The sequence below is a fragment of the Myotis myotis genome, unplaced genomic scaffold (assembly GCF_014108235.1).
Source record: "Myotis myotis isolate mMyoMyo1 unplaced genomic scaffold, mMyoMyo1.p scaffold_m19_p_15, whole genome shotgun sequence".
NCBI lineage: Eukaryota > Metazoa > Chordata > Mammalia > Chiroptera > Vespertilionidae > Myotis > Myotis myotis.
Window position 1 is genome coordinate 18,269,147 of NW_023416319.1, and position 25,320 is coordinate 18,294,466.

Below are 25,320 nucleotides of genomic sequence, written 5' to 3' on the forward strand. Positions count from 1 at the left end.
CCGTTAAAAGATTTTGGGGGAGAAAAGGGACAAGACAGAGCTGTGCTTCAGAAAGATGGCCTGGCGGCAGTGTGTGCGATGGACGGGAAGGGACAGACAGCTCTACTGTATGACTCTGCTTTAAATTATAACACAGGTGGCAGCTGAGCGGCAGCCTAGGAACCAGGAGGTCACGGTTGGATTCCCAGGCAGGGCACATGCCCAGACTGCAGGCTCAACCTCCCCTGAGGGGCGTGCAGGAGGCAGCTCCTCAGTGATTTCTCTCTCATCATCGATGTTTCTCTCTCTCCCTCTCCCTCCCTCTCTGAAATCCATTTTAAAAACACATTAAATTATAACATAGGGAACAAGCATCGTCCAAGTTTTTCAAAATTCTCTGGGAATCAAAGGGTTATAAGCAGCTAGTTATTGGAGCCGGTTTCCAGTGCAGTTAATCAGTAAACCCGAATCAGTGAGGCCGCCGAACCTGGGGACGTGCGAAACCCTCCCAAGGGTTTTCCTGCGTCCGGAGGGGCCGCGGATGGGGCAGGAGAGGTGATCACCCCGGGGCTGCAGACGTGCCTTCCCGCTGTGGGCGCAGCGCGGCGCGTCTCCCCAGGTGCCGGCACACGCGGGGCGTTGGCTGGCGGGGCGCTGGCCCCAGCTGGTTCGCGGCCCCCGGGTTTGGGCTGGCGAGGAAGCAGGTCGGGGGAGAGTGTGGCTCCTTGCGCGGTTCCCTCGGAAGCAGCCCGGCGAGATGTCAGGCCTGCTCTCCGTCTTCCTCCACCTCTTCCTTCTCTGCAAGTTGGCGGCCCCGGTGACCTTCCGCCACCGCCGCTACGACGACCTCGTGCGGACGCTGTACAAGGTGCACAACGAGTGCCCCCACATCACGCGTGTCTACAGCGTGGGGCGCAGCGTGAAGGGGAGACACCTCTACGTGCTGGAATTCAGCGACTACCCTGGGATCCACGAGCCCCGTAAGCCCCGAGCTGTCCTTGGAGTGTGAGGGCAGGACCCTTCCTTACAAATCCCGTCCCGGGGGTGGCGGCGGGGAGGCCCCGGACCCTCCACCTACCAAAGAGCACCCCCCCCCACCCCCCCAGCCTGCGCTGAGCACCTTTTCCTGCTCAGCCCTGATGGCCTCTGCCTCTGGGAGCTGCAAGCTCAGCTCAGGCTCCAGGTGGTTCCTCTTCTTTAGGTTCTAGTAGCTCAGGACCTTCCTCCCTGCTCCCATCCCCCATCCTGCCCGCTTCCTTCCCTCCCATTGCCCCTCCCCCCTGGCTATTACTCTGTCATCCTCAGTCTACCTAATGCCTCAGGAGACATAAGCAGACACCATTAGCCCTTCTAATTCTGCCAGGAAACTGAGAAGGATTTAGGGATGTTTCCTTGGGGAAGGACGGTGAGATAGAGTATGGTATCCTGGAGAGGGTCTGAGGTCTGGGGTATTAGTTTTAGTCATTGCATTATTTGTTATTGTTGTTAGTTTGTTTCTATTATAAAAGCAAGTGATGTTTGGATTAAAATTAGAAATTAGACAAGGAAAAAAACTCAGTCGTAATCCCACCACTCACAGATGACAGTGCTAACATACCGATGTATATCCTTCCAGACTTTTTCTACGCATAGTTAGAACCCCCTTACACGGTTTATTTTATAAAATTGGAATCATACTGCAACTGCGTTTCTCACTGCCTAGCCTCTTATGAATGGCATCCATGTCTGCAAATGTAGATCTACATCATCATGTTTGGCTGTATAACATTCCATTGCATGGTTGTATCTAACTGTTCATTTATTGATGGACATTTGAGTTTTTTTCTAATTTCTGACTGCTTTACTTATAACAACTGTGACATTCAAGTTATGTCCGTTCCTCCTTCAAACTGTCCACCTCAAATCTCTTTTCTGCTTCACTCCCACACCCTCCCCCTAGCCCAAACTTCATCCCAACCTGCCTAAGCCATTATACTAGGCTCCTAACTGACTTCCGAACTGCCACCACTCTCTGCGCCTTCCATTTAGCACAGAGATGCCAGAATAATTTTCCTAAATACTAATACCATCGTCTCACCCCCCTGCTTAAAGGCCTTCAATGACAACCTCACCCCAGGTGGATTCTGTCCATGACCACTTCAATATTACATGGCCAATGGGTAGGGGGGGGGAGGTTAGTGGGAGGTGGCTAAAGGAAGGCAGAGTGAATGATTAAGTGAGGATAAGGGCCTTGCTCTGAAGCCTCATTACACAGCAAGCACCTGCTTTTACTCGTGTCGTGCGTCCATTGTGGAAGCCTGTGGCTGCTAATGGACATTGTGGAGTGAGCCCCTCCTTGCTCCATGCCCTCTTCTGGATGCGCCCTCTGCTTCCTAGCACTCAAGCCTTCCTTCAGGCTTTTTCATTTCGGTCCTTCTTTTCTCTGATGCCTGTAACTTAGCTTTTCATCCACTTGTTCCTTTCATTTATTTGTTATTCATTCCACAAACTAGAGGCCCGGTGCACGAATTCGTGCATGGGTGGGGTCCCTCTGGGTGGCCTGCAGGGATCAGGCCGAAACCTGCAGTCCAATGCCACCTGCAGCTCCTACTTGCCGCTCCTGCTCATCCCGGCCCCACTGTGCCTGCTGGGGGCTCGCGCCCAATCAGTCCCAATTGGGAGAGGCTCAGGCTGCTGCAGCAGCACTTGCCAGCCATGAGCCCTGCATCTGGCGCCCTCCAAAGGGGAGTGGCCCACGGGAGTGGGCTGAAACCGGCTCTTCGACATCCCCCAAGGGGTCCTAGATTGCGAGAGGGTGCAGGCCAGGCTGAGGGATCCCACCAGGGCACAATTGGGTGGGGGAGGGACCGCGGGAAGGCTCCAGGGCATGTCTGGCTCATCTCGCTCAGTCTGTAGCAAGCTTACCTACTGGTCAGAGCATCTGCCCCCTGGTGGTCAGTGCATGTCATAGCGACTGATTGACTGTCTGCCCCCTGGTGGTCAGTGCACATCATAGCGAGCAGTTGAGCAGCCTTAGCATATCATTACCATATTATGCTTTGATTAGTTGTTCGGTTGTTCTGCCATTTGGTCTATTTGCATATTACCCTTTTATTATATAGGATATTACTGATTATGACTATATGCAAGCACTTTTGTAAATTCTGAATATACAACAGAGAATAAAATGAATACACTGCTGTCAGGGCTTTAATTCTATCTGGGTAAGACTGGCAATAGATGGGTAATTACATATATATATGTATATGACAAAAGTAAGTGCTGTAGAAAAAAAATAAACCAGGAAAGAGAGAAAGAGGAGGTTATACAGTACTATGGGTAGAGTAGGGGAGTGGTCAGTGCTATTTAGAAAAAGCTTCTTTGTCTAGGTGATATGTCAGTATGTGCTAAAACTGATATTGGGAAGGAAAACACTGCAGGCAGAGAAGAGAGTAAGAGCTTGGCATGTGTGAAGAACAGCAAGGAGGCCCCTGCCGCTGCAGCAGAGCGAACAGTGGGAGAGCAGGAGACAGGTCAGAGCAGCGAGGTCAGGGAAGCAGAACAGGAGGGTGGGTAGGGCCTTACAGGCTTTTGTAAAGATTTTGGCTTTTCCTTTTCCTTTAGTGAAGCCAGAAGTCACTGGAGGGTTTTAAGCAGAAGAGGGACATGATCTGACTTAAAAAACTTAAGGATCACTCAGAGCAGTTATCTGTTTGGGTAAATAAAGTTTCTTTGAAACATAGCCTCGCCTATTTGTTTTTGTATTGTCTGGGACTGCAAGAGTTGAGGAGCTGTGACATAGATCATATAGCTCCCAATCCAAAGTATTTACTATCTGGCTCTTTACAATAAAAGTTTGCAGAACGTTGACTCAGGGGAATGCACTTTAATGGGGCTGGGCAGATGCAGGGAGTTCAAGTAGGAGATTTAGTGTAATGATCCAGGTGTGAGAGTGTAGAGGCTTAAACCAAAACGATAGCAGTGGTTGTTATAAGTGGTTGTATCCCGCATACTACATTGAAAGTAGCGACAAACGAATTTGACAGGGAGCACCAACTAAGGGCAAAGCACTGTGCTAGTTTCTACAGGGCAGTAGTTGCCCACTTTTAGATTTCAAAGAAGTTAAACATTTTTTAAAATAAGAGAGATTGGAGGAGACTAAAATATATTTTCCAAATTTTATTTTACTGAACAAGGATGTTGAAGATACTACCTGCCATCTGCTGTCACCACCCTTTCTTAAAGGAAGGGATATTTTAACACTAAGAAAAGTAAGGAAGACATAATCTAAGATTAAAGAAATGCACAAAGAATTAAAGACTACACGTTAGGGAAAATTTACTACATGATCCTTGTGGGTTATAGACATTTTGGGGGGAAAGACTGCTGGAGGTACACTAAGATAAGTGCCCTAAAATATTTGTTTAAATGTATATATTGGAAAGGCCAGGTCCAGTAAAGAAAATAGGACCTATGCAAAATTAGGTAAAACTCAGAGTAGAAAGTGGTAGGTACCATAGAAGGGAAGTTCAGCAGTGAGTTCACTCACAGCAGAGAGAGCCCAAGATGGCCCCCCAGAGCCTACAAGGATGTTGAGGGGGATTTGGAAATACAGAGATGAAGAGGTCCAGAAGCAGAAAAACCACAGAGACAGGAAGATGGGTGGAAGGGAAATCATAGAGGGAGGAAGATAAATCACTTGGCCAGAGCGTTTCTCCTTCCTTTAAAAAGGGGCTGGAATTATTTTCTTTAAGGGGTTCTAGCGGCTCTTTTCCTGACCTCAGTTCTTGCTTTAATTGAGCAGTTACTTTAGCCAATGAGAAGATTAGGGAATGAGACTTAGGTAGATTCCTTCCCACTCTGTGCCTCAAACACAACATTCTCAGATACTACGGAGAGATTTTAGTTTCCTAAGTACCAGGGAAATTAAGTTTTCAACCAAGATGATTAGAAACTATAATGGTATAACCTAGAGCGTTTACGTGAGCAGGTCTGGGGAAAACCCCGCCCTTATCCTAAAAGACTTGTCTCTGAGAAGCAGCAAGCTGCCTGCGTAAATGCTCCCTGGGCTTTGGCCTCTACCAGATTATGAGCTAGGTGACTTCAGACAAGTTACTTAACCTCCCCCCTCCCCAGTACCCTCATCCTGAGGCGAGCAGTGACCCCTTTACAAGGTTTCTGTGGAGATTAGTAGTAGTGAGCACAAATGTCTGGTACACAGTAGGGCTTCAGTCAGTGGAGGTCATTATTTTCCCGGGCATGGATTCGTGTAGCGTTTGTGATTGCAATTTGTTGGAAAGGGGCTCAGGGATTACTGGAAAAGACCCAACCGAAGCATGAGATTTTCTCGGATTCGCTGGTGAAAAAGAGGGAAAGGGTCCCTTTGCAAAGTTAGGCACCCATGGCGCTTGCAAACGTTCCCCACCTTTGATCGTCCCGCGTGTCTTTCTCACGCTTGCAGTGGAACCTGAAGTCAAGTACGTGGGGAACATGCACGGCAACGAGGTGCTGGGCCGCGAGCTGCTGCTGCAGCTGTCGGAGTTCCTGTGCGAGGAGTTCCGGAGCGCGAACCCGCGCATCCTGCGGCTGGTCCAGGACACGCGCATTCACATCATGCCGTCCATGAACCCGGATGGCTACGAGGTGGCGGCCGCCCAGGTACCGAGCTGTGCAGAGCATAGAGCCATCTTAAGGGATGAAGTAAAAGCCAGGAGAAATGTGTCCTCTCGGTGCCACTGTAAGAAATATAATAAAGTATGAAGGTTTGGGCTCAGGGCTATAAAACCCTATGCAATGAATGAGGGATCTCTCTGAATTTCAGTTCCCTCAACACCTTTCCAGTGGACCTCCTGTTTTGTTTTGTTTTGTTTTGTTTTTCTTTTATATTTTTATTGATTTCAAAGAGGGAGAGGGAGAGAGAGATAAACATCAATGATGAGAGAGAATCATTGCTTGGCTGCCTCATGCACACCCCACGCTGGGGATTGAGCCTGCAACCGGCCATGTGCCCTGACCGTGACCTCTTGGTTCATAGATCCACGCTCAGCCACTGAGACACGCCGACCGAGCTGACCTGCTGGTTTTATTGGAAATGTCAATGAGGCAATATTTGTGAGGACACTTTGTAAACTGGAAAATACTATGCAGGCATGAAGGGACATTGCAAAATAGGCCTCCTTCCCGGAACTTTTAGCTTCGAGCCCTAACTGCATTTGCATTGGGGTTTGGGGGGGGGGGGTGGATCAGAGAAATCAAGCTTTTCCCAGAACTGTGAAGTGAGGAGTTAATTTTAGATTCTTCATACTTTATTTCTGTAGATTTTCCCCCCCTCTACTAGTGTAGTATTCAACTTTTTAATTCTTTATTTTAGAGTTTCATTTGCAGGGGGGAGAGAAGAAAAAAAAGTCTATGGATTTTTACTTTATGAACATAAATTCAAAATGTCAGTGTGCCTCATTTTAAAGTGGCAATTCTTTTGTGGCTGTGCATTAAAGTCATAAATGAATATTTTGAAATACAGAGTCCACCCCTTTCCCGCAACTGAACTAGAATATTCAAGGGCAAAGCCAAACACCTGCCTTACGCAATGAACACGTTCCTTTGAAAGCGATGTTTGAACCTGATTTGTTTTGGGGGAGGGGGGGGGGTAGGGTGTAAAGTTTTTTTAAATTTAAAAATATGTTTATTTGGGACAGGCTTGAATTTTTTTTTCATTTTAAAAACTAGAATTCACTGCTTTACTTAATTTGTTTAATTTTATTTTAGTGTGGTAAAAACACTCAAGATGAGATCGACCCTCTTAACAACATTTTAGGTGTACAGTACAGTATTGTTAACCACAGGCACAATGTCATACAGCAGACCCCCGGCACTGATCCCTCCGGCTCAACTGAAACCTAACGCCCATCGCCCATCGTTGAGTAGTGCCCACTCCCCCTCCCCCAGCCCCTGGCAGCCACCCGCCACTCTGATTCCATGAGTCTGGCCACGCTGTCCCGCACAGGTAGAGCCACACAGTACCTGTCCTTTCACGACCAAGAGTATTGTAAGCAGGGTAGGGCTGGGGGGTGAGCAGAGACAGGATGGGGAATGGAGCCAACATATCGAACTCAACACAAATTTGACCTTTGCAATCTCCCAACTTCCTGCTGGTTGATGTAACAAATGAAGCAGCAAAACCTTTTCCCTTCACTGGAAATCAGAGAGGTGCCTTGAGACCTGAGTTTCCAAAAGAGCAGAAAAATTTGAAAGAGTTGGGGGGGGGGTGGCACCCCAGCCTGCCTGCTCTCCTTCTCTTGACCCTTCCCTGCCCACGTCGTTTGTGGGATGAAGTGGGGGTGGGAGGAAGTGGGGAAACCCCGCCAGCTCTCTAAATCCTATGGGTATCTTTGGGGAGCCAGTCCCTTTTGCTTGCCTGCTGTGCACTTGTTCAGAAGGAGCAGAGCTTGAGCCTGAACCCAAAGAGGACCCCTCAGGTTGTCAAACTCTCAGAGTTACCTGCCACGCCCAGAAGAAACCTGTCTTCGTGGAAGACCAGCCTGGCCACCAAACTTGAAAGCAGCTTTGGCCCTGGCCGGTTTGGCTCAGTGGATAGAGCATCGGCCTGCCGGCCTGCCGACTGAAGTGTCCCGGGTTCGATTCCAGTCAAGGGCACATGCCCGGGTTGCGGGCTCGATCCCCAGTAGGGGGCGTGCAGGAGGCAGCCAATCAATGATTCTTGTCATTGATGTTTCCATCTCTCTCTTCCTCTCTGAAATCAATTAAAAAAAAAAATATTTTTTTAAAAAGCCAGCTATGGGTAAGGCAGAATAATGCCCCCTCCACTTCCTCAAAGACGCCCAAGTCCTAATCCCTGGAACCTGCCTGTTTAGCTAACAGCCTCATGTGAGCAGTAATACTGATAGGTAAATTAACATAGCTGTTCATATGAACAGGTAAGAGCTATTTGATACTAATAGAAAAGTAGTTAAAAACCCCTAGAGGCATAAGAAAAAATCATTATCTCATGAAGTGAAAAATCAAACTCCAAACTGAAAAATCAGTTAAGTGTTTTCCACTGGACAACATTGATGTAGGAAATGTAAGAGAACTTCAAAAAACATTATGTTCTCAATGAGATCTAAGGATAAAATATAAGCAGGATGCCATGAAAATGAAGAAATTTGTGAAAAAATAGATTTCTTGGAAAGATAGGAGACTGGTAGTACCTTTGTGAGTTTTTAGCTGCCCAGCACTGAACCATTCTCCTTCCTTCTAAGACTAGCCACCACATGGGGCTCTACTCTCTCAGCAGGGTTCAGTGGACACTATTCCCCTTCTCCAAGGCCACCCAGAACATTACATGGAATTTATTTTAGTTATTTATATAAACATCTGTCTCTCCACATATACTGTGAATTCTTAGAATGTTAAAATAATGTCTCATTATCTTTCCCCAGTATCTATCAGAGATGGACTTAAATAAGTGTTGGTTAACTAGATGGATGGATGGATGAATGAAAGAATGAATGAATTCACGACCAAATAAGTGATAAAGTCTGAAGTGTAAGCATGAGGTTGATATTATTCAGAAGATAAGCAAGTGTACTAACTTTTAGAAGTGATGGTGGGGTGTCCATGGCACAGGCAGTTTAAAAAAACAGTTTAACTATTTCTGCAAAAGTTAAATATAGACTTACCTTATGACCCAGCAGTTCCACTAGGTATCTGCCCAAGAGAAAGGAAAACATAGATTCATGCAAAGAATTGTACATGCGTGTTCATAGCAGCATTATTCATGATAGCCCCAAAGTGGAAACAACCCCATTGTCCATGTACTGGTTGAAAAAGTATCCCCCCAAATTCATGTCTACCTGGAACCTGTAAATGTGACCTTATTTAAAAATAAGGATCTTGCATATGTAATCAAGTTAAGATAAAGTCATACTGGATTAGGGTGGACCCTATATCAAATATGCCTGTTGTTCTTAGAAGAAGAAAGAAATTTGCCCGGCTGGTATTGCTCAGTGGTTGAGCATCGACCCCTGCACCCCATGCACCAAGAGGTCACCTGGATTCTGGGTCAGAGTGCATGCCCTGTTTCGGGCTCAATCCCCAGTAGGGGGCATACAGGAGGCGGCCAATCCATGTTTTACTCTCTCATCAATGTTTCTATCTCTCTCTTCCTTGTCTCTCTCCCCTCCTCTCTCTTTCCCTCTCTAAAAATAAAAATCAATAAAAACATTTTTTTTAAAAAAGAAGAAATTTATACAGAGACACAAACAGATGGGGAGAAGGCTATACGAAGATGGAAGCAGGAATTGGAGTGATTCATCTGCAAGCTAGGGAACGGGAAGGGTTGCTAGCAGCCACCAGAAGCTAGAAGAGACAAAGAAAGATCGTCCCCTGAACCTTTAGCAAGCATGGCTAGATTTCAAACTTCTAGCCTCCAGAATTGTGGGAGAACAAATTTCTGTTGTTATAAGTCATCTAGTTTGTGGTAATTTGTTATGGCAGCCCCAGACAACTAATACAGTCTATTAGTTGGTGAATGGGTAAACAAAATGTGTTAAATATAATGGAGTTATCCTATATAATAAAAGCATAGTATGCAAATTGTCCCCTCGACTGGGAGTTTGTCCAGGAGTTGGACCAGGGGGTGGGGCTGGCTGGGGGAAGGGAGGGAGGCCCTGGCCAACAGCCGGCAGCCGCTAGGGATCCTACCAGTGCAGAATTTCATGCACTGGGCTTCTAGTTCACCAATAAAAAGGAATGAAGTACTAATACATGCTACAACATGAAGGAACCTGGAAAACACTGTCTAGTGAAAAAAACCAAACACCTACTGTATGATCTCACATATGTGAAATGTCCAGAAAAGGCAAATCTACAAGAGTTAGAGTGACTGTAAAAGGGCATGAGGGTCATTTTTAGGGTAATAAAAATGTTCTCAGATTAGATGTGGTGACAGTTGTAAAACTCTGTCAGCATCCTAAAATTAATTGAATTGTATACTTCAAATGGGTGACTTTTACGGTACATAAGTTTTCTCTCAGTAAAGCTTTTTTTTGTTTTGTTTTGAAGTAGGGGTTCTTCAAATATAGGATTCAGTCTGAAACCTTCATTTTCCCTCTCTCCATTCCCCACGAGGGCCCAGACGCTTCTGGATATCTGGTTGGCAGAAACAATGCAAATGGCGTGGACCTGAACCGCAACTTCCCCGACCTCAACACCTACATCTACTACAATGAGAAGTACGGAGGCCCCAACCACCACTTGCCCCTTCCAGACAACTGGAAGAGCCAGGTACGGGAGAAATTCACATACAGAAGCAGGTGCAGCCACACCTGGAATTTCCTCTGGAAACCTTCACATCAACTACAGAGGCGAGAACGAGGCATCAGCTCAGCTCCATGTTAGTGTGCCCGGAGCAGCAAGAACTGCCTCTTCGTACTGATCCCCTCCCCCAGCATAGGGACCTCCCAGGGGCACCTGCTCACAAAGTGTTTGATGTTAGTGGCCATGGTAGTGAGGGACGTGAAAGCGGTGTCATACGTTGCACAGTATTTTATAAAATTATCTCAGTTGATCACCCTCAGTGTTACCATCTCTGTTTTAGAGATTTTACGCTTGTAGAAAAAATAATTTCAGTTCTCACAGCTGTAATTGATGGAATCGGGTTTAAAACCCAGGTCTCCCCACTCCTCATCCAACATTCTTTCTACTGCCCTATACTGTTGACACAGAACTCTGTCTACAGAGAAAGCTCTCTTGCATGTGGACTGTGTGCTCATCAGCAATGAGCTGTAGAGAGAAATTCAGAGAGTCTTACTCTTATGCATAGTTTTTCCTCCTTCCTTTCCATATGAGCGTTGACTACTTTACCGTACTCTCATTTCCCTTCCTCTCCAGTCAGAGGATCCCATTCGATGGTCCCAAGCCTTTCTCCCCAGGAGGCCTGTCCTGTCACCCCTGGTAATGTGAATGCTTTCATCCTGCTGGTGGGCCTGCTCCTGAGGCACATTAACACCACATAACCTCTAGGCACATCCACTCCGAGAGGAGGAAAGACAGGGAGGATGTAAATTACTGCAAGTCCAGGGGGTTCGTGGCTTTCCTTGGAACACCATCACTCACTAGCCCTGTAATAAGCAATCAGTAGGGTGGGATTTTACTTCTTAGCCAAGCCTGGCCCATGTTACACTGTTGTCATCCATGGAATTGGGGTTATGACCGTGTCACCATCACAGCAGATGTGTTAGGGAAAGGAGGAGGTTGGCAACCATTACTGCAAACCAGCGTTTTCCACATTTATTCACCAAAACCCGAATTTCTGCAAAGGTGCCTCCGAAGCCACTGAAGCAGTGGGTGAATTGGAGGGCTCTTCCCTGGGGCCAGAGAGGGGTCAAGCTTGGTCTCTTCTCTCTCTCTCTCTCTCTCTTTCATTCTCTCTCTCCCTTCTCGCTCTCGCTCTCCTCCCCACCACTCTCTCTCATAGACTTTATTTTTAGAGCAGTTTTAGGTTCACAGCAAAATTGAGTAGGAACTACAGAGAGTTCCCATATACGTTCTCCACTCCCCCCCCGCCCCCCCGCTTCCCATCATGAACATCCTGCATTAGAGTGGTGCATTTGTTACAAGTGATGAACCTACCTTGACTCGTCGTTCTTATACAAAGTCCATAATTTACATTAGCGTTCACTCTTCATGTGTACATTCTATGGGTTTGGACACATGTATCCTGCCAGGTATCATACACAATGATTTCACTAAATGCTCTCTTCTTATCTGTTTTATATATTAGGATTCCATATAAGATTTCATTTTGAAAAAGGGCTCCATCAATTACTTTTTTAAGATAATCTTTTTAAAATTATTGTTACTGGGGGGGGGGGGGGAGGCGGAGAGAAACATTGATTTGTTGTCCACTTACTTATGCATTTATTGGTTGCTTCTTATGTGTGCCCTGATCAGAGATTGAACCTGCAACCTTGGTGTATGAGACAATGCTCTAACCAACTGAGCTACCTGACTAGGGCCATCCACTTAATTTTTTAAAACCATCATGCAAAAGGTCAAAATTTCCCCACCTACACTTCCATACCTGGTAGGACCTGTCTTATCCGGACATGCTATCTCCTCAGGCCACTTACTGACAAACTTATTCAGATGTCTCTCATCTCTCCTCAGGTGGAACCTGAGACTCGGGCCGTCATCCAGTGGATACGCTCCCTCAACTTTGTCCTCTCAGCCAATCTCCATGGAGGGGCGGTGGTGGCCAATTACCCGTATGACAAGTCCCTGGAGCATCGGTTCCGGGGTTTCCGCCGCACTGCCAACACCCCCACGCCTGACGACAAGCTTTTCCAGAAGGTATGCGGAGCGGTGGCTTGTCCAGCTGGGAACGTGGGACTCAGGAGAGTAACTCAGGCCAAGTCAGTAACACAGGACCCTGGTAGGTACAGACCACAGAAAGTAACGGACAGCCCTGCTTGCTCATTAGGCGCTCACAGTCTAGAAAACTGCATTTTGTTTTGAGTGATAAGCCAAAGTGTCATGAAAAAAAATAAGCATATAGGAAAGCTTTAGAGTACAATTACCACAGTGTAAAAAAAGTACTTAAGCTAATGACAAGCAAGAAATATGCCCAAAGACTAATAGTGCTGGTGGTAAGTGAGTGGCATTAAATGTGAATTTTGGGGGCTCTAATTTGCAATTTTATGGTAGTAAGGCTATATGAATGGAAAATAGACTATGCACATAGTTCAAAATGGCAATAGAATAAAATTAACATTATTTTATTGTTAATGTATTATTAATAACATATAATTTATATAACTTAATAATATTTATTAATTATTACAATTATAACATTAATGATTAATTATCAATTAATGAATTACATAGAGAATAATACCAGTTTTTGCTTTGCAAAGCAAGTATATCTCATTTTTTTCACTGATATAAAATAGTAATGAAAGAGAATTAATAGAGATTCTAAATATATTCCTTTCTTAACACACAATTCACCCTCAAAATAGTTTTTTCCTGACAAAGTCCTATCTTATTTGCTTCTTTCTTTGACAAAACTCAGCTAGAAAATGGAACACCTAGAAATGGATTAAGGAGAACAAACTGTCAGTTATAAAAACAGTCACAAGGATCTAAAGCACAGCGTAGGGAATATTGTAATAACTATGGATGTGTCAGGTGGGCCCTAGACTTCCCAGGGTGATCACTTCATAAGGTATAGAAATGTCTAATGTCTAACATTATGTTGTCCATCTGAAATATAATATTGTATGTCAACTGTAATTGAAAAATAAATTTTAAAATATAAAAATAAATAATTATAAAAAAAGAAAGTGTACACCTGGAAGGGAACTTATACATCATCTAGTGCCACCCCTCACTTTGCACTTGGAGAAATGTAGTCCCAAGATAGTGGAAAATCAGATTTCAGGTTGCTTAACTATAATCCGCTGCACACACACACTCACACATGCCATCCCTAAGTTGGCTGGTATTTTCTTTCACTAAAGCAAATAATCAGTAGTTTATACCTAGTGGGGTTTCTTGGCTTTACGCAACTTCTAAGTATGAACATCGCAGTGTGAGTTGGGAACGCTCAAGGTCGTTTCTGCCCCCTTTCCCTACAGCTGGCCAAGGTCTACTCCTACGCACATGGATGGATGCACCATGGCTGGAACTGTGGGGATTACTTCCCGGATGGCATCACCAATGGGGCTTCCTGGTATTCGCTCAGCAAGGGTAAGGGGAGGAAGTGAATGTCAAGAGGTAGGGTAGAAGGTAACCAGGTGTGTGGAGAGACTGTGACTAAAGAGAGTTAAAATTGCCGTCGGGTGGGAACCTGGTTGTTCAGATCTGCCCCTGCTCTTTCCCCTAGGAATGCAAGACTTTAACTATCTCCATACCAACTGTTTTGAGATCACGCTGGAACTGAGTTGTGACAAATTTCCCCGCCAAGAGGAATTACAGCGCGAGTGGCTGGGTAATCGGGAAGCCCTAATCCAATTCTTGGAGCAGGTAAAATTGAATTTTTTAACTTTTATGGTTCCGGAAAGAGAAGGTTTTTCCAATGGCAGGCAAGGTTTTCTGTGTGGCTCAAGTCTCACTTTTGCTCTGACTCATCAATATATCTGGGCTTCTTCTACCAATGAAATGTATCCATTCAACATTACTGAGCAAAACTATCCATCAGAAACTGTACTCTATGCTGGGGATTGTGCATAGACAGAAACAAATACCCCTGTCCATATGGAGTTTATATTCTAGTGAGGATAGACAGACAATAAACAAAGTAATCAAATAAATCTCATAACATGCTAAATGCTACGAAGAGGCCTTACCAAGGTGACATTTAAGCAGACTTAAAGGAGGGAAGGGAGAGAACCATGCAGATGTCTGGAGAAAAGGGGGTACCTCAGTGAGGACACAAAAGTAACTGCAAGGCCAACAACAAGCACTGAACGAGGTGCAACACACCAGTCACCGGGGAAATACACATCAAGCCCACAGTGAGCTACCGCCGCACACCCATTAGGACGGCTGCTTTAGAAAACAAACAATGACAGAAAACGGCAAATGGCGGCAAGGATGTGGAGGAATTGGAACCCTTGTACGTTATTGGTGGGGATGTAAAATGGTGCAGCCGCTATGAAAAACAGTACTACAGTTCCTCAAAAAAATTAAAAATAGAACCACCATATGAGCCAACAATCTGCTTCGGGGTAGATACCAAAAAAACAAAACAAAACAAAACAAAACTCCCCAAAAACAAAAAACAAACAAACAAAAAACTGGAAGCAGGATCTTAAAGAGATATTTGTTCATAGCAGCAGTATTCGTGAGAGCCAAGAGGTGGAAACAATCCAAGTGTTCAATGAGAGATAAATGGATAAACAAAATATGATATACACATTAAATGGAATATTATCCTGCCTTAGAAAGAAGGAAATTCTGGCTGTAGCCACGTTTGGCTCAGTGAAGGGTCCTGAGTTCAATTCTGGTCAAGGGCACATACCTTGGTTGCAGGCTCCATCCTGGCCCTGGTCGGGCTGCATGCAGGAGGCAACCAATCGATGTGTCTCTCTCACATTGATGTTTCTCTCTGTCTCTCCCCCTTCCTTTGACTCTTTCTAAAAATCAATGGAAAAATATTGTCAGGTGAGGATTAACCGGGAAAAAAAAAAGAAAAAGAAAAAGAAGGCAATTCTGCCACATGCTACAACATAAATAAACCCTGTGGACATTATGCCAACTGAAATAAGCCAATCACAAAAAGACAAATACCCGCCCTAGCTGGTTTGGCTCAGTGGATAGAGCATCAGCCTGTGGACTGAAAGGTCCCAGGTTCAATTCCGGCCAAGGGCATGTACCTCAGTTACAGGCACATCCCCAGTAGGAGGTGTGTAAGAGGCAGCTGATTGATGTTTCTCTCTCATCGATGTTTCTAACTCTCTATCCCTCTCTCTTCCTCTCTGTAAAAAATCAATAAAATATATATTTTTAAAAAAAGACAAATACCTTATAATTTCACTTATATGACATATCACGAGTAGTCAAGCCCTTGCTGGTATGGCTCAGTGGATAGAGCGTTGGCCTGAGGGCTGAAGGGCCCTGGGTTTGATTCCGCTCAAGGGCACATGTCTGGGTTGCTGCCAATCCCCAGTAAGGGGTGTGCAGGAGGCAGCCGATCAATGATTCTCTCTCGTCGTTGATGTTTTTCTCCCCCTCTCCCTTTTGCTCTGAAATTAATAAAAATATATGTTTTTTAAAAAGAGTGGTCAAATTCATAGACAGAAAGTAGAATGGTAGTTGCCTGGGTCTGGAGAGAGAAGGTGACGGGACTTGTTTAGTGGGTATAGAGTTTCAGCTTTAAAGAATGAAAAAGTTCTGGAGATTGCTTGCACAACAATGTGAATATATTTAACACTACCGAACTCTACACCTAAAAATAGTTAAAATAAGAAATTGTATGTTACATGTATTTTATCACAATTTAAATTTTTTTAATAAAAAAAAAAATACGAAGCCAGAACACTATTGTGGTTGTAATAATTACAAGAGCAGGGAAGAAGGTAGCAGGAGATGAAATTAGTCAGCTAACTGAGGCTGTGGCTTTAGAGACCATCACAAGAACTTTACTGTTGCTCTGAGTTGGGTTTGAGTATGACACGATTTGACTTAACTTTTAATGGGGTTATCCTGATTGCTCTATTCAAAAGAGATTATTTGGTATAAGGAGAGGGGACAGAGAGACCAGTTAAGGGGTTATTAGGCTAATGTTAGTGAGGTTAAATGCAAAAGCATATGAGACAGGGCGGTGGGGACTCTAAAACACTGTACAATGTTCATGATCACAGTTATACCGTAAGTTTTTTCCGACAGGTACACCAAGGCATCAAGGGAATGGTGCTTGATGAGAATAATAATTATCTCCCGAAGGCTGTCATTTCTGTCAGTGGGATTAACCATGATGTCACCTCAGGTAGGTAGCCACTCCCTCTTCTTCAGCATAACCAGGAGGCCAACTTGTAAGCCAGGGAGACTCACAGGGACATCAAGGCCATTGGGGGTGGGGGGCTGGAGGAGGGAAAGGTAACAGAAATGGGAACGGTGAGTTAAGAGGCCAGAACCAGGAAAATGCAAATGTCACATCTCTCTCAGCATCAGGAGCCACTGCCTCACGTCACTTTGTTAGGGGTGTTTTCTGGGTTTGCAGCTAGTAATAGTAATAGCTCTCATACTGGTGGGAAAGGGGTAGAAAGAAAGGAGTGTAAACCGGATGCTTAGTCTTGTCCCTGACCCAGGTGTGTGTGCCACGACACCTCCATTCAGGACAAAGCTGGCAAGATGCATCCTATAAACCTGGTGCAGGGCAAGATTGACAGAACCTCCGACATGGTTCAGAACATCTCACGCACGATGGTGTTACAATGAGGGTTTCTTGACCGATGTCATGGTAGTACGAAGCAGGGAAAGAACAGGATCTCTGGGTCAACTGGAAAGAAAGAAAACGAGGTTGATTTTGGTGCTCCCAGCAGTAGGGCCCGTGGACTTACTTATGATGAAGTCTATCAAATTATCTGTGGTGAAGGATACCTTTATCTGTGGGTCTTTAATTCAGTATTCTATCTTTTAAATAACCATGTTGGGTTTGAGTGTATGACTGTTTATGTGCAAATACTGTTTAGTTTTTATTGGAATTGGGCCTTTCTGATATAGTCCTAGCCACCTCACCTGGATGTGAGTCCTTGGTTAAGAAAATGATAGCCCTGGGGTATGACTTAAATTGTCCAACATAAGCATAATAAGACACTGCTTTTACTAAAATATTTTAAAGTAAATTACAGACATTTAACAGGGGGCAGAAAAGAGACTTTCTCACTGTTTATGGACTGTCTCACTCTTAATTGCATTTATTTCAATTATCCATTGCTGTACACTTAAAAAGAAATGTAAAGGCATGGTCACAATTGGTTCAAAAGAGACGTGAGGTCATTAACCAAATTGCTACAGCCCTGCCATAGAGCGACAGGCCTCTTTTTGAATTTCATTTTTCTCTTTTAGAGGTGATGGAAGATATATTGAAAATAGGATTCCCAAAATCAGACCTTCAGTGGTCGTTCAGTCCAGCCCTCCCACTCAATGTAAGACTGTACGCGAACGACACCACGGAGACAGCTGGTTGTCCAACCCAGGCCACCACGCCCGTTGGGGCAGCTGTGCACTGCACAGCGGTGTTGCTTCCCCAGCGCCCTCAGCGGTCTCTGCCTAAGTCCTCACAATTCCCTAAAGCAGTTCATTTCCTTTGTGGAAGCTCCCTGTGTCCCAGTAGTCTTTGCTTCTGTCTAACAAAATGTTCCTCCCAGCAACTTAACCCCAAAGTCCCCCTGCTTATTTCTTCACGGTGGCTTTCCAGGTGTTGAACCCGAGGTCGCACGCATTCTCTTTACCAAGCAAAGGCATTCACAGGTATTCAACCTTCCTCCAGTGACCCTTTCCCGGACATGCGTTTTTAAAAACACAGGGTCTAGAGTCAAACGCCATATTCGCAGGGCAACTCCTGTTTCTCAGAAGCTGAGGCCCATACTCCTCTAGGTAAAGTAGCCTGTGACTGTAGATCTTAACCGGCTGCATTACGCTATTAAGAAAAATCAAGCTTATGGTCGGCTGAAACCCTCAGATCGTTTTTTCATATAAAGACTATATATCTGGGGCAGTGTCTCATCAGCAGCCTGAGTTATATCCTTGTAACCTTTAGGTGATCACGGTGACTACTTCCGGCTGCTGCTTCCAGGCACCTACACTGTCACTGCCACGGCACCTGGGTTCGACCCAAAGACTGTGACTGTGACCGTGGGTCCCGGGGAACCCAAACGGGTGAGTTAGGCTGACTTTTACCGAGCGTGTGAAGATCACTCATACAGCGTCACAAACAACCAGTCGCACAGCTCTACTCTTTGCCAGTCTTTTTTCTTTCGCCATAAAAAAGTCTCATTGCTCCCACTCGCTAATTTTTCTTCCATCACTTTCCTGTTATATCCTTCCCCACTTCCTTTTGACTTTTCCTTTTCCTCTCTTTAACACAGCCGTGGGCAAACTACGGCCCGTTTGAAATGAATAAAACTAAAAAAAAAAAAAAAAAGACCGTACCCTTTTATGTAACGATGTTTACTTTGAATTTATATTAGTTCACACAAACACTCCATCCATGCTTTTGTCCCGGCCCTCCGGTCCAGTTTAAGAACCCATTGTGGCCCTCGAGTCAAAAAGTTTGCCCACCCCTGGTTTAACAGCACACTGGTTAAAAGCACTGTCTGCTTCTCAGTCCAGCTCCCTTATCCACAGACTGTAGACACATTAGCCAATCGCTCTCATCCTCACCTTCGGTCTGTAAACTGGTGGCAGTGGCACCGCCTTCACAGGAGACTGAAATAAGAACCTGCACGTAGCACATGCGGTACAGTGACTGACACCTAGAAAGTAAGTGCCTGGCAAATGTCAGTTCGCAAGGTCCCAGAGACCTTGCCAGATGCATGGGTTCCCAGGGGTTGCATTCTTCTGTGCCATCAGCAAGGACTACCACCAGATGGCACTCTGCCCCCTTCTGGTGCCCCATGTGCCCAGACCCCTTCCTTCCCACTTGCCTCAGCAAGAACCAGCTGACATTCAACTTTCCATGGCATGTTTTACATGAGAAGCAAAGAGTGTTCGTCTATAAGCCTAAATCTTTTGAGCTCTAGTCATATTAGATTAGGATCTTAAAGACAAAGAGGCTCAGTGATCACTCCCTTCCCCTGCACATTGTAAATGACTTCCATGCAGATGCAGAAAACCGAGTAACTCTTCCACTGTAGCCTGTTCCAGGTCCCAATTTCCCTTTTTTTCTTATGAAACCCTCTGCTCCTCACCTACCCTAAAATCAAATGACAGTTAGGCAGCTGTATGCATGTGTCTTGCATTAAAGCAAGTCTATTGGTTATGCTTATATGCATGCATACAAGTCCTTCGGTTGATCTCTTACCCCCCACCCTCCGCTAACCAATGGACACAAGACACTGCATGTGCCAGAGGGTAGGGGAGGCAGGGGCCGGGGGGTGGGGGGGAGTCAATGGGGAAAAATAGGAGACATATGTACTACTATTTGTAATACTTTAAACAATAAAATTAAATTTAAAAAAATAATAAATAAAAAAATAAAGCAAGTCTATTCAGGGCCAAATGCAACCAACTGCAAATCTTGAGTGACATGCGCTGCTTCAAAATATTTCAACTCCTGTGTGATATGGCCTTTAAATAAATTAACATAACCCATTAATATGTTGTCTCTTGGATACAATTCCCAGATACCATAACAACTAAGGATCCACGTAGTGATCACAGTAGAGTCTTCCCATTCTAAAGCAGAGATCCACTTGGCTCGGGGGTGGGGGGGTGGGGAGAGACCCCTGACTGGGTGGTTTTCACGTTACAATTAAGACCCTCTCAGACACCTCCCAGCGTCAGGGTTCCCCTCTGCTTTCCCACAGCCTTCTAGATGTCATGTTTCTCTCATTGCCCTCTTCCTTTTCTCACTTCGTTGCTTCTTGTTTCTTTTCTAAATTCCTGTATTACTCTAGTGCCGTTGGCGCTGACTTCCCTGACTTTGGGGAACTAGCAGAAAAGCTGACTGTAGATTTCTGTGGAAGGGGCAAGAAATCGTCCCCTGGAGAGCCCTCTTAGTCACAAGTTTTTCAACTCCCAGCGGCTTCAGCAGCTCCCACTGTTCCAGGGGCTTGGAAGCTGAGGGTGCCTCAGGGAAGGGTGGTTAGAACACTGAGCCACTCCCTCTGCCTGTACTTCCTGGGATGGTTCTGCAGCTCCTGCGCAGCCAGTATATCCCAGCTTGTTGGTCAAAACCATCATATCTGTGTGCCACAGCCGGAAGCGAAGTTCCCAGGTATTACTGGAAAGGATGCATTAATGCGCACGGCAATTTGGAATTTAAGAATCCATATTAACAGTCTATCTCATCTCTCCAGTCTGTGTTTCTCAACGATGATGGCAGAAAGTTCAGTTCTGAGGATCTGAATCGAGTGCGTGCCGGAGCACGCCACCTGTGATTCACAGTCAGCGGAAAGGGGTTATTATGACACCATCAACCTTAGTTCTTGTCCGAGGCAACAGTATTGGCAAAATCGTGGTTTGAGTTGTAGGTATAGTTTTTTTCAAATACATATAAAGTGAATGAATATTAAGTTCATGCAGGTATACTTTATGTGTCACCTTAGGTAGCACTTTGGGGGGAATATTAGCCAAGCCTATATGACAGCACGAGTGCTGCTTGGGATCGTTGCTGTGATAATTCTCCTGAGTCCCCTGCACTCCGAACCTGCGACTGTGATGAAACAGGGCCCAAGACAGGTCTTCCCCCACTTTCAATGTCAGGACGTCGAAAACTGCCTCTTCTGCTCTCCTAGCATCCTCTTCTTTTCTTCCAGGTTGACTTCCAACTCAAGAGAAGCATCCCTCAAGTAACTGAGTCCCCGGCGCAGCACCTGGAGGCAGACTCTTACCAAAGCAAGTACAGCCCCGGGTAGCCAAGCGAAAAGATACAGAGATGGCAGCAGCCGAGTCCCTGCCGGAAATCTCAGCGATTCACTGCGGCCCAGGGAGCACTTCAGAAGGGCTTTGGTCCTGCTCTCTGATCACATGAAGCATTCTTTCTATTTTATCATCTGGGACATATTTAAATATAAACATATTCAGGACAATTCAGGATGGTCTCCGTCTATTCCAGGTGTAAGCCCTCTGATGCAGTCGTACATAAACTCAGCGGTGTTCAGTAAGATTTTCCGATTGTGAGGGGCGGTGTAGGTCCCGAAGGCTCCGTGCCAGTCCATATGCATCCAGAGACTGGTTCTGGCTGGCCGGCCACTCTGTCACATAGTCTCGCACAGAGGCTGCAACGTCATAGGTACTCAAGGAAGATTTCTGAATGAACAGCTGACATGCTGCGATGAATGAACCACCATTGATGCTGTTCCGATAGCAAGACCCGGTGAGCAAATCTGAAATCCCAGAGTATCCTTTCAGCAATAGCCAGTAGTTTCTTGATAAGAAAAGGATTTCACGTACAAACACCTCGTCCCACTGCTACCCATTTTTGTACATGGACATGTTAAACAATGTGCATATATATTTTTTTAATCCTCACCAGAGGATACTTTTTTTCCATTGATTTCTTGAGAGAGTAGAAGGGAAGGAGGAGGAGGTGGGGGAGAGAGAGAGAGAAAAACATCGATGAGAGAGAGAGACACACACAATGATTGGTTGCCTCCCACATGCATCCCTACCGAGGCTGGGGAACCTGCAGCTGAGGTATGTGCCCTTGACTGGGAATCGAGCCCTCCGCCCTTCGATCCCCGGGCCTATGCTCTGAGAAAAACTGTGCATCCTTTACACATTTTCTGGGCATGCAACGGGAATAGCTCTGCCCTGCCCCGCGTCAGCGATACAGAGCACTCTTGCTCATTTCCCAGAACGAACTCATTTGTTCTAAAAGTGCCGCTGAGCACAGTAGATGTTACTAAAGATTGTGAACGGATGTGTAGTCTTCCATCACACACCATACAGCACACCAGTTCACAACCCCCCACTGGGCATGACGCGTTCCAACGCCCTGGCCCCAGAGCTTGGTAGGATTTTTTGGGGCATGTACCCCATTTCAGGGCTCAGCCTCAGTTAGATAGGGCTGGTTCGTTTCCCCCACTTGCTTCACCACCCCCACCTCTTAGCCTCCCCACTCCCCACCCCTAGCCTCTATCTAAGCAGCCCTTTCTAACATTGAGCAAGTTAGCTCCTCTCAACAAGTAGCCCTGCCCATCAGAGAACAGAGGTGCGCTGGCTGAGACCGCCACCCCCTGCCGGACGCCATTCAAGATGAGGATTCACACATGACTTCTTTTTCTTTTTTTTTTTTTTTTAAATATATTTTATTGATTTTTTACAGAGAGGAAGGGAGAGAGATAGAGAGTTAGAAACATCGATGGGAGAGAAACATCGATCAGCCGCCTCCTGCACATCTCCCACTGGGGATGTGCCCGCAACCCAGGTACATGCCCTTGACCGGAATCGAACCTGGGACCTTTCAGTCCGCAGGCCGACGCTCTATCCACTGAGCCAAACCGGTTTCGGCGTTATTTTTCTGTTTCTCAACCAATCTCTCCATCTCTGGTCAAAAGGAAAGCGGAGGAAAAGGTATCTTTCCCCATTTGGAAAGGGTATTCTCTCCTCAGGTCATTGACCCTCTCTCTACATTGTTTTTCCTTCCTTGTGGACAAGCACCACGGGCACAAATACTAAAACAAGAGAAAATGTAAAGCATGTCCAGAGACTAGGGCTCTTCCCTCTTTTCCAAAGGATCAAAATCAATAAACAATAACACCCACCCTCTTCTGTCCGCCTTCAGGACACGGGGAAGGAAAACCGGGAGCAGGAACCCGCGTTTATAGCCAAACACAGTCTCCCACCGTTTGAACCACCATAAGACCCCAGCACAATGCTGTCAGGTTTTTATCTGTTAAAGACCCGGGATATGAATTCACAAATCTGCCCCTCCACCTCCTCCGCTGACACCATGGCAACCGGGAGGCAGCTGGGGAAGCCACCTGTCAGCTGGGCTGAGATGAGGGGGAGGTGGGCTGGGGGTGGGGATCTCTGCTCCCCTCTCTGAGCCTTAGTCTTGGCATCTAGAATATGGGCACGGCAGCCGGCTGTTGGGCTCCTGTCAACCCAGGTGCTCCAGGAAGCCCAGGCCCAGCCAGGACTCCTTAAGGCAGCGGTTCTCAACCTGTGGGTCGCGGCCCCTTTGGGGGTCGAACGACCCTTTCACAGGGGTCGCCTAAGACCATCGGAAAACACATATATAATTACATATTGTCTTTGTGATTAATCACTATGCTTTAATTATGTTCAATTTGTAACAATGAAATTGGGGGTCACCACAACATGAGGAACTGTATGAAAGGGTCGCGGCATTAGGAAGGTTGAGAACCACTGCCTTGGGGGAGGCCCGGGAGGGACGTGAGGACGGGGTTGGGGAGAGCGCTGCCTCATCCTGCAGCTGGGCCTGGGCCAGGCGGTGGGGAGTCCCTGAGCCAGTGGCTGTGCTTCCCACCAAGCAGCCGCCTGGTGTGCCCACCACACTGTCACTGCGGAGGAGCCCCCGGGGGCAGGAGACAGGCCGAGGCTCAGACACAAGGTTGGATCTCCCTGTGAGCCCTGCAGTGAGAGGTCTAGGGGGCGGGGGTGAGGGGTCTCCCCTGTCGGGGCACAGGGCTCAGCTGCTCCCAGAACCCGGTCAAAGCCCCAAAAGGAGGGGCCTATTTCCTGAGGCTGCTGCTGGATGACTACAGACTGGCCTGAAGCAACAGGAACAAGTGCTCTCTCCATTCTGGGTGCCAGGATCTGAAATCAGGGCGTCTGGGGCTGTGCTCCCTCCGAGGGCTCCAGGGCAGGGTCCTTCCTGCCTCCTCAGCTTCTAGAGCAGTGGTTCTCAACCTTCCTAATGCCTCGACCCTTTCATACAGTTCCTCATGTTGTGGTGACCCCCAATTTCATTGTTACAAGTTGAACATAATTAAAGCATAGTGATTAATCACAAAAACAATATGTAATTATATGTGTGTTTTTCGATGGTCTTAGGCGACCCCTGTGAAAGGGTCGTTCGACCCCCAAAGGGGTCACAACCCACAGGTTGAGAACCGCTGCTCTAGGGGCTCCTGGGGCTCCTTTGCTCCTGGCCCCATCCCTTCCACCTCCCCTCATCTTCACGTGGCCTCTCCTCCATCCTCACCTGTCTCCTCCTCCTTCTTCAGGTGCCCCCTGCTCCGTCCTCTCTATACCCACAGGCCTGTGTCTGTGGCCCATTTGGATGCAAGGCAGTCACCCCAGGATGCAGACGGGCACTTGACTTCATAAGGAGCTCCGTGTGTTTGGGAGAATTGGGAGAAGGGCCTCCGTAAAATTAAATTTAGAATTGTATCCGAAATATGACTGTTTTGGTTTTATAAAAGTATCTCTACCCATCTGTTCATTAAAAAAAAAAAGTTCCTGGCAGAAGGAATAGCAAGCTCAAGTACGCTGTGGCAGGAATGAGCGCAGCTGGTTCTTGCCACAGCATCTCTTGGGTTTAAGTGTGTGTGTGTGTGTGTGTGTGTGTGTGTGTGTGTGTGTGTGTAGCTTCCTGATAGGTCTAAGAAACAGGACAACATCCAAACCTCATTAAGTCTAGTTATACGTGAGCCAAAGAGATTCACTTTTTCCATGTCCGCAGAAAATGCCCCTAATCTTCCTGGCCATTTCACATACAAGTATTGAGAAAGTGGGACAGCCTGGACTCTGCCATCAGAATGGGAGAGTTCAGAGTTCAGGTGTCTGGAGTATCATCTTCGCATACGTTGTACTATGATTTGCACAATGCACACGCCCCCAACGCATCCTGCACTGACAGTCGTCATGCCCACCTCCTGCCTGAAATATTTCCACGTTAACCCTAACTCCATTCTGGCTTATCAACCACGAGTAAACATTCCCCCTGAACAAGTGCCTAAATAAATATCAGTTCTCTTCCTCCTCCAAAAAGTTAGTTTCCACTATTTATAAAGGCCTTTTTCCCCCTCTTATTTTCCCAATTCCTTCCCTCATCATTTAATGTTCCTCCCTGCACTCCTTCCCCTCAGGATCTTTCCCTCTCCTGCTTTCTCTCTCTCCAGTTCCCACATGCTCCCCGTGCTCCTTACCCGCCCCCCGTGAAGGCCCTGTCACTTGTGGGATGAAGCATCACCTAGAAGCAGGGACCGTGGTTCATTCCTGGGT

The 25,320-nt window shown here is 46.3% G+C and overlaps 1 protein-coding gene across 1 annotated transcript; it reads left to right on the plus strand.

Moving 5' to 3' along the window:
• The first annotated feature begins 459 nt into the window (after window positions 1-459).
• Window positions 460-21,675, plus strand: CPN1 (carboxypeptidase N subunit 1). Its single transcript, XM_036336355.1, is given in 10 exon segments — window positions 460-959; window positions 5,420-5,616; window positions 10,087-10,242; window positions 12,127-12,309; window positions 13,596-13,707; window positions 13,844-13,983; window positions 16,348-16,447; window positions 18,224-18,342; window positions 20,943-20,979; window positions 20,982-21,675. Coding segments are annotated over 10 exon segments (1,443 nt in total). The 5' UTR covers window positions 460-736; the 3' UTR covers window positions 21,158-21,675.
• Window positions 21,676-25,320: the final 3,645 nt, after the last annotated feature.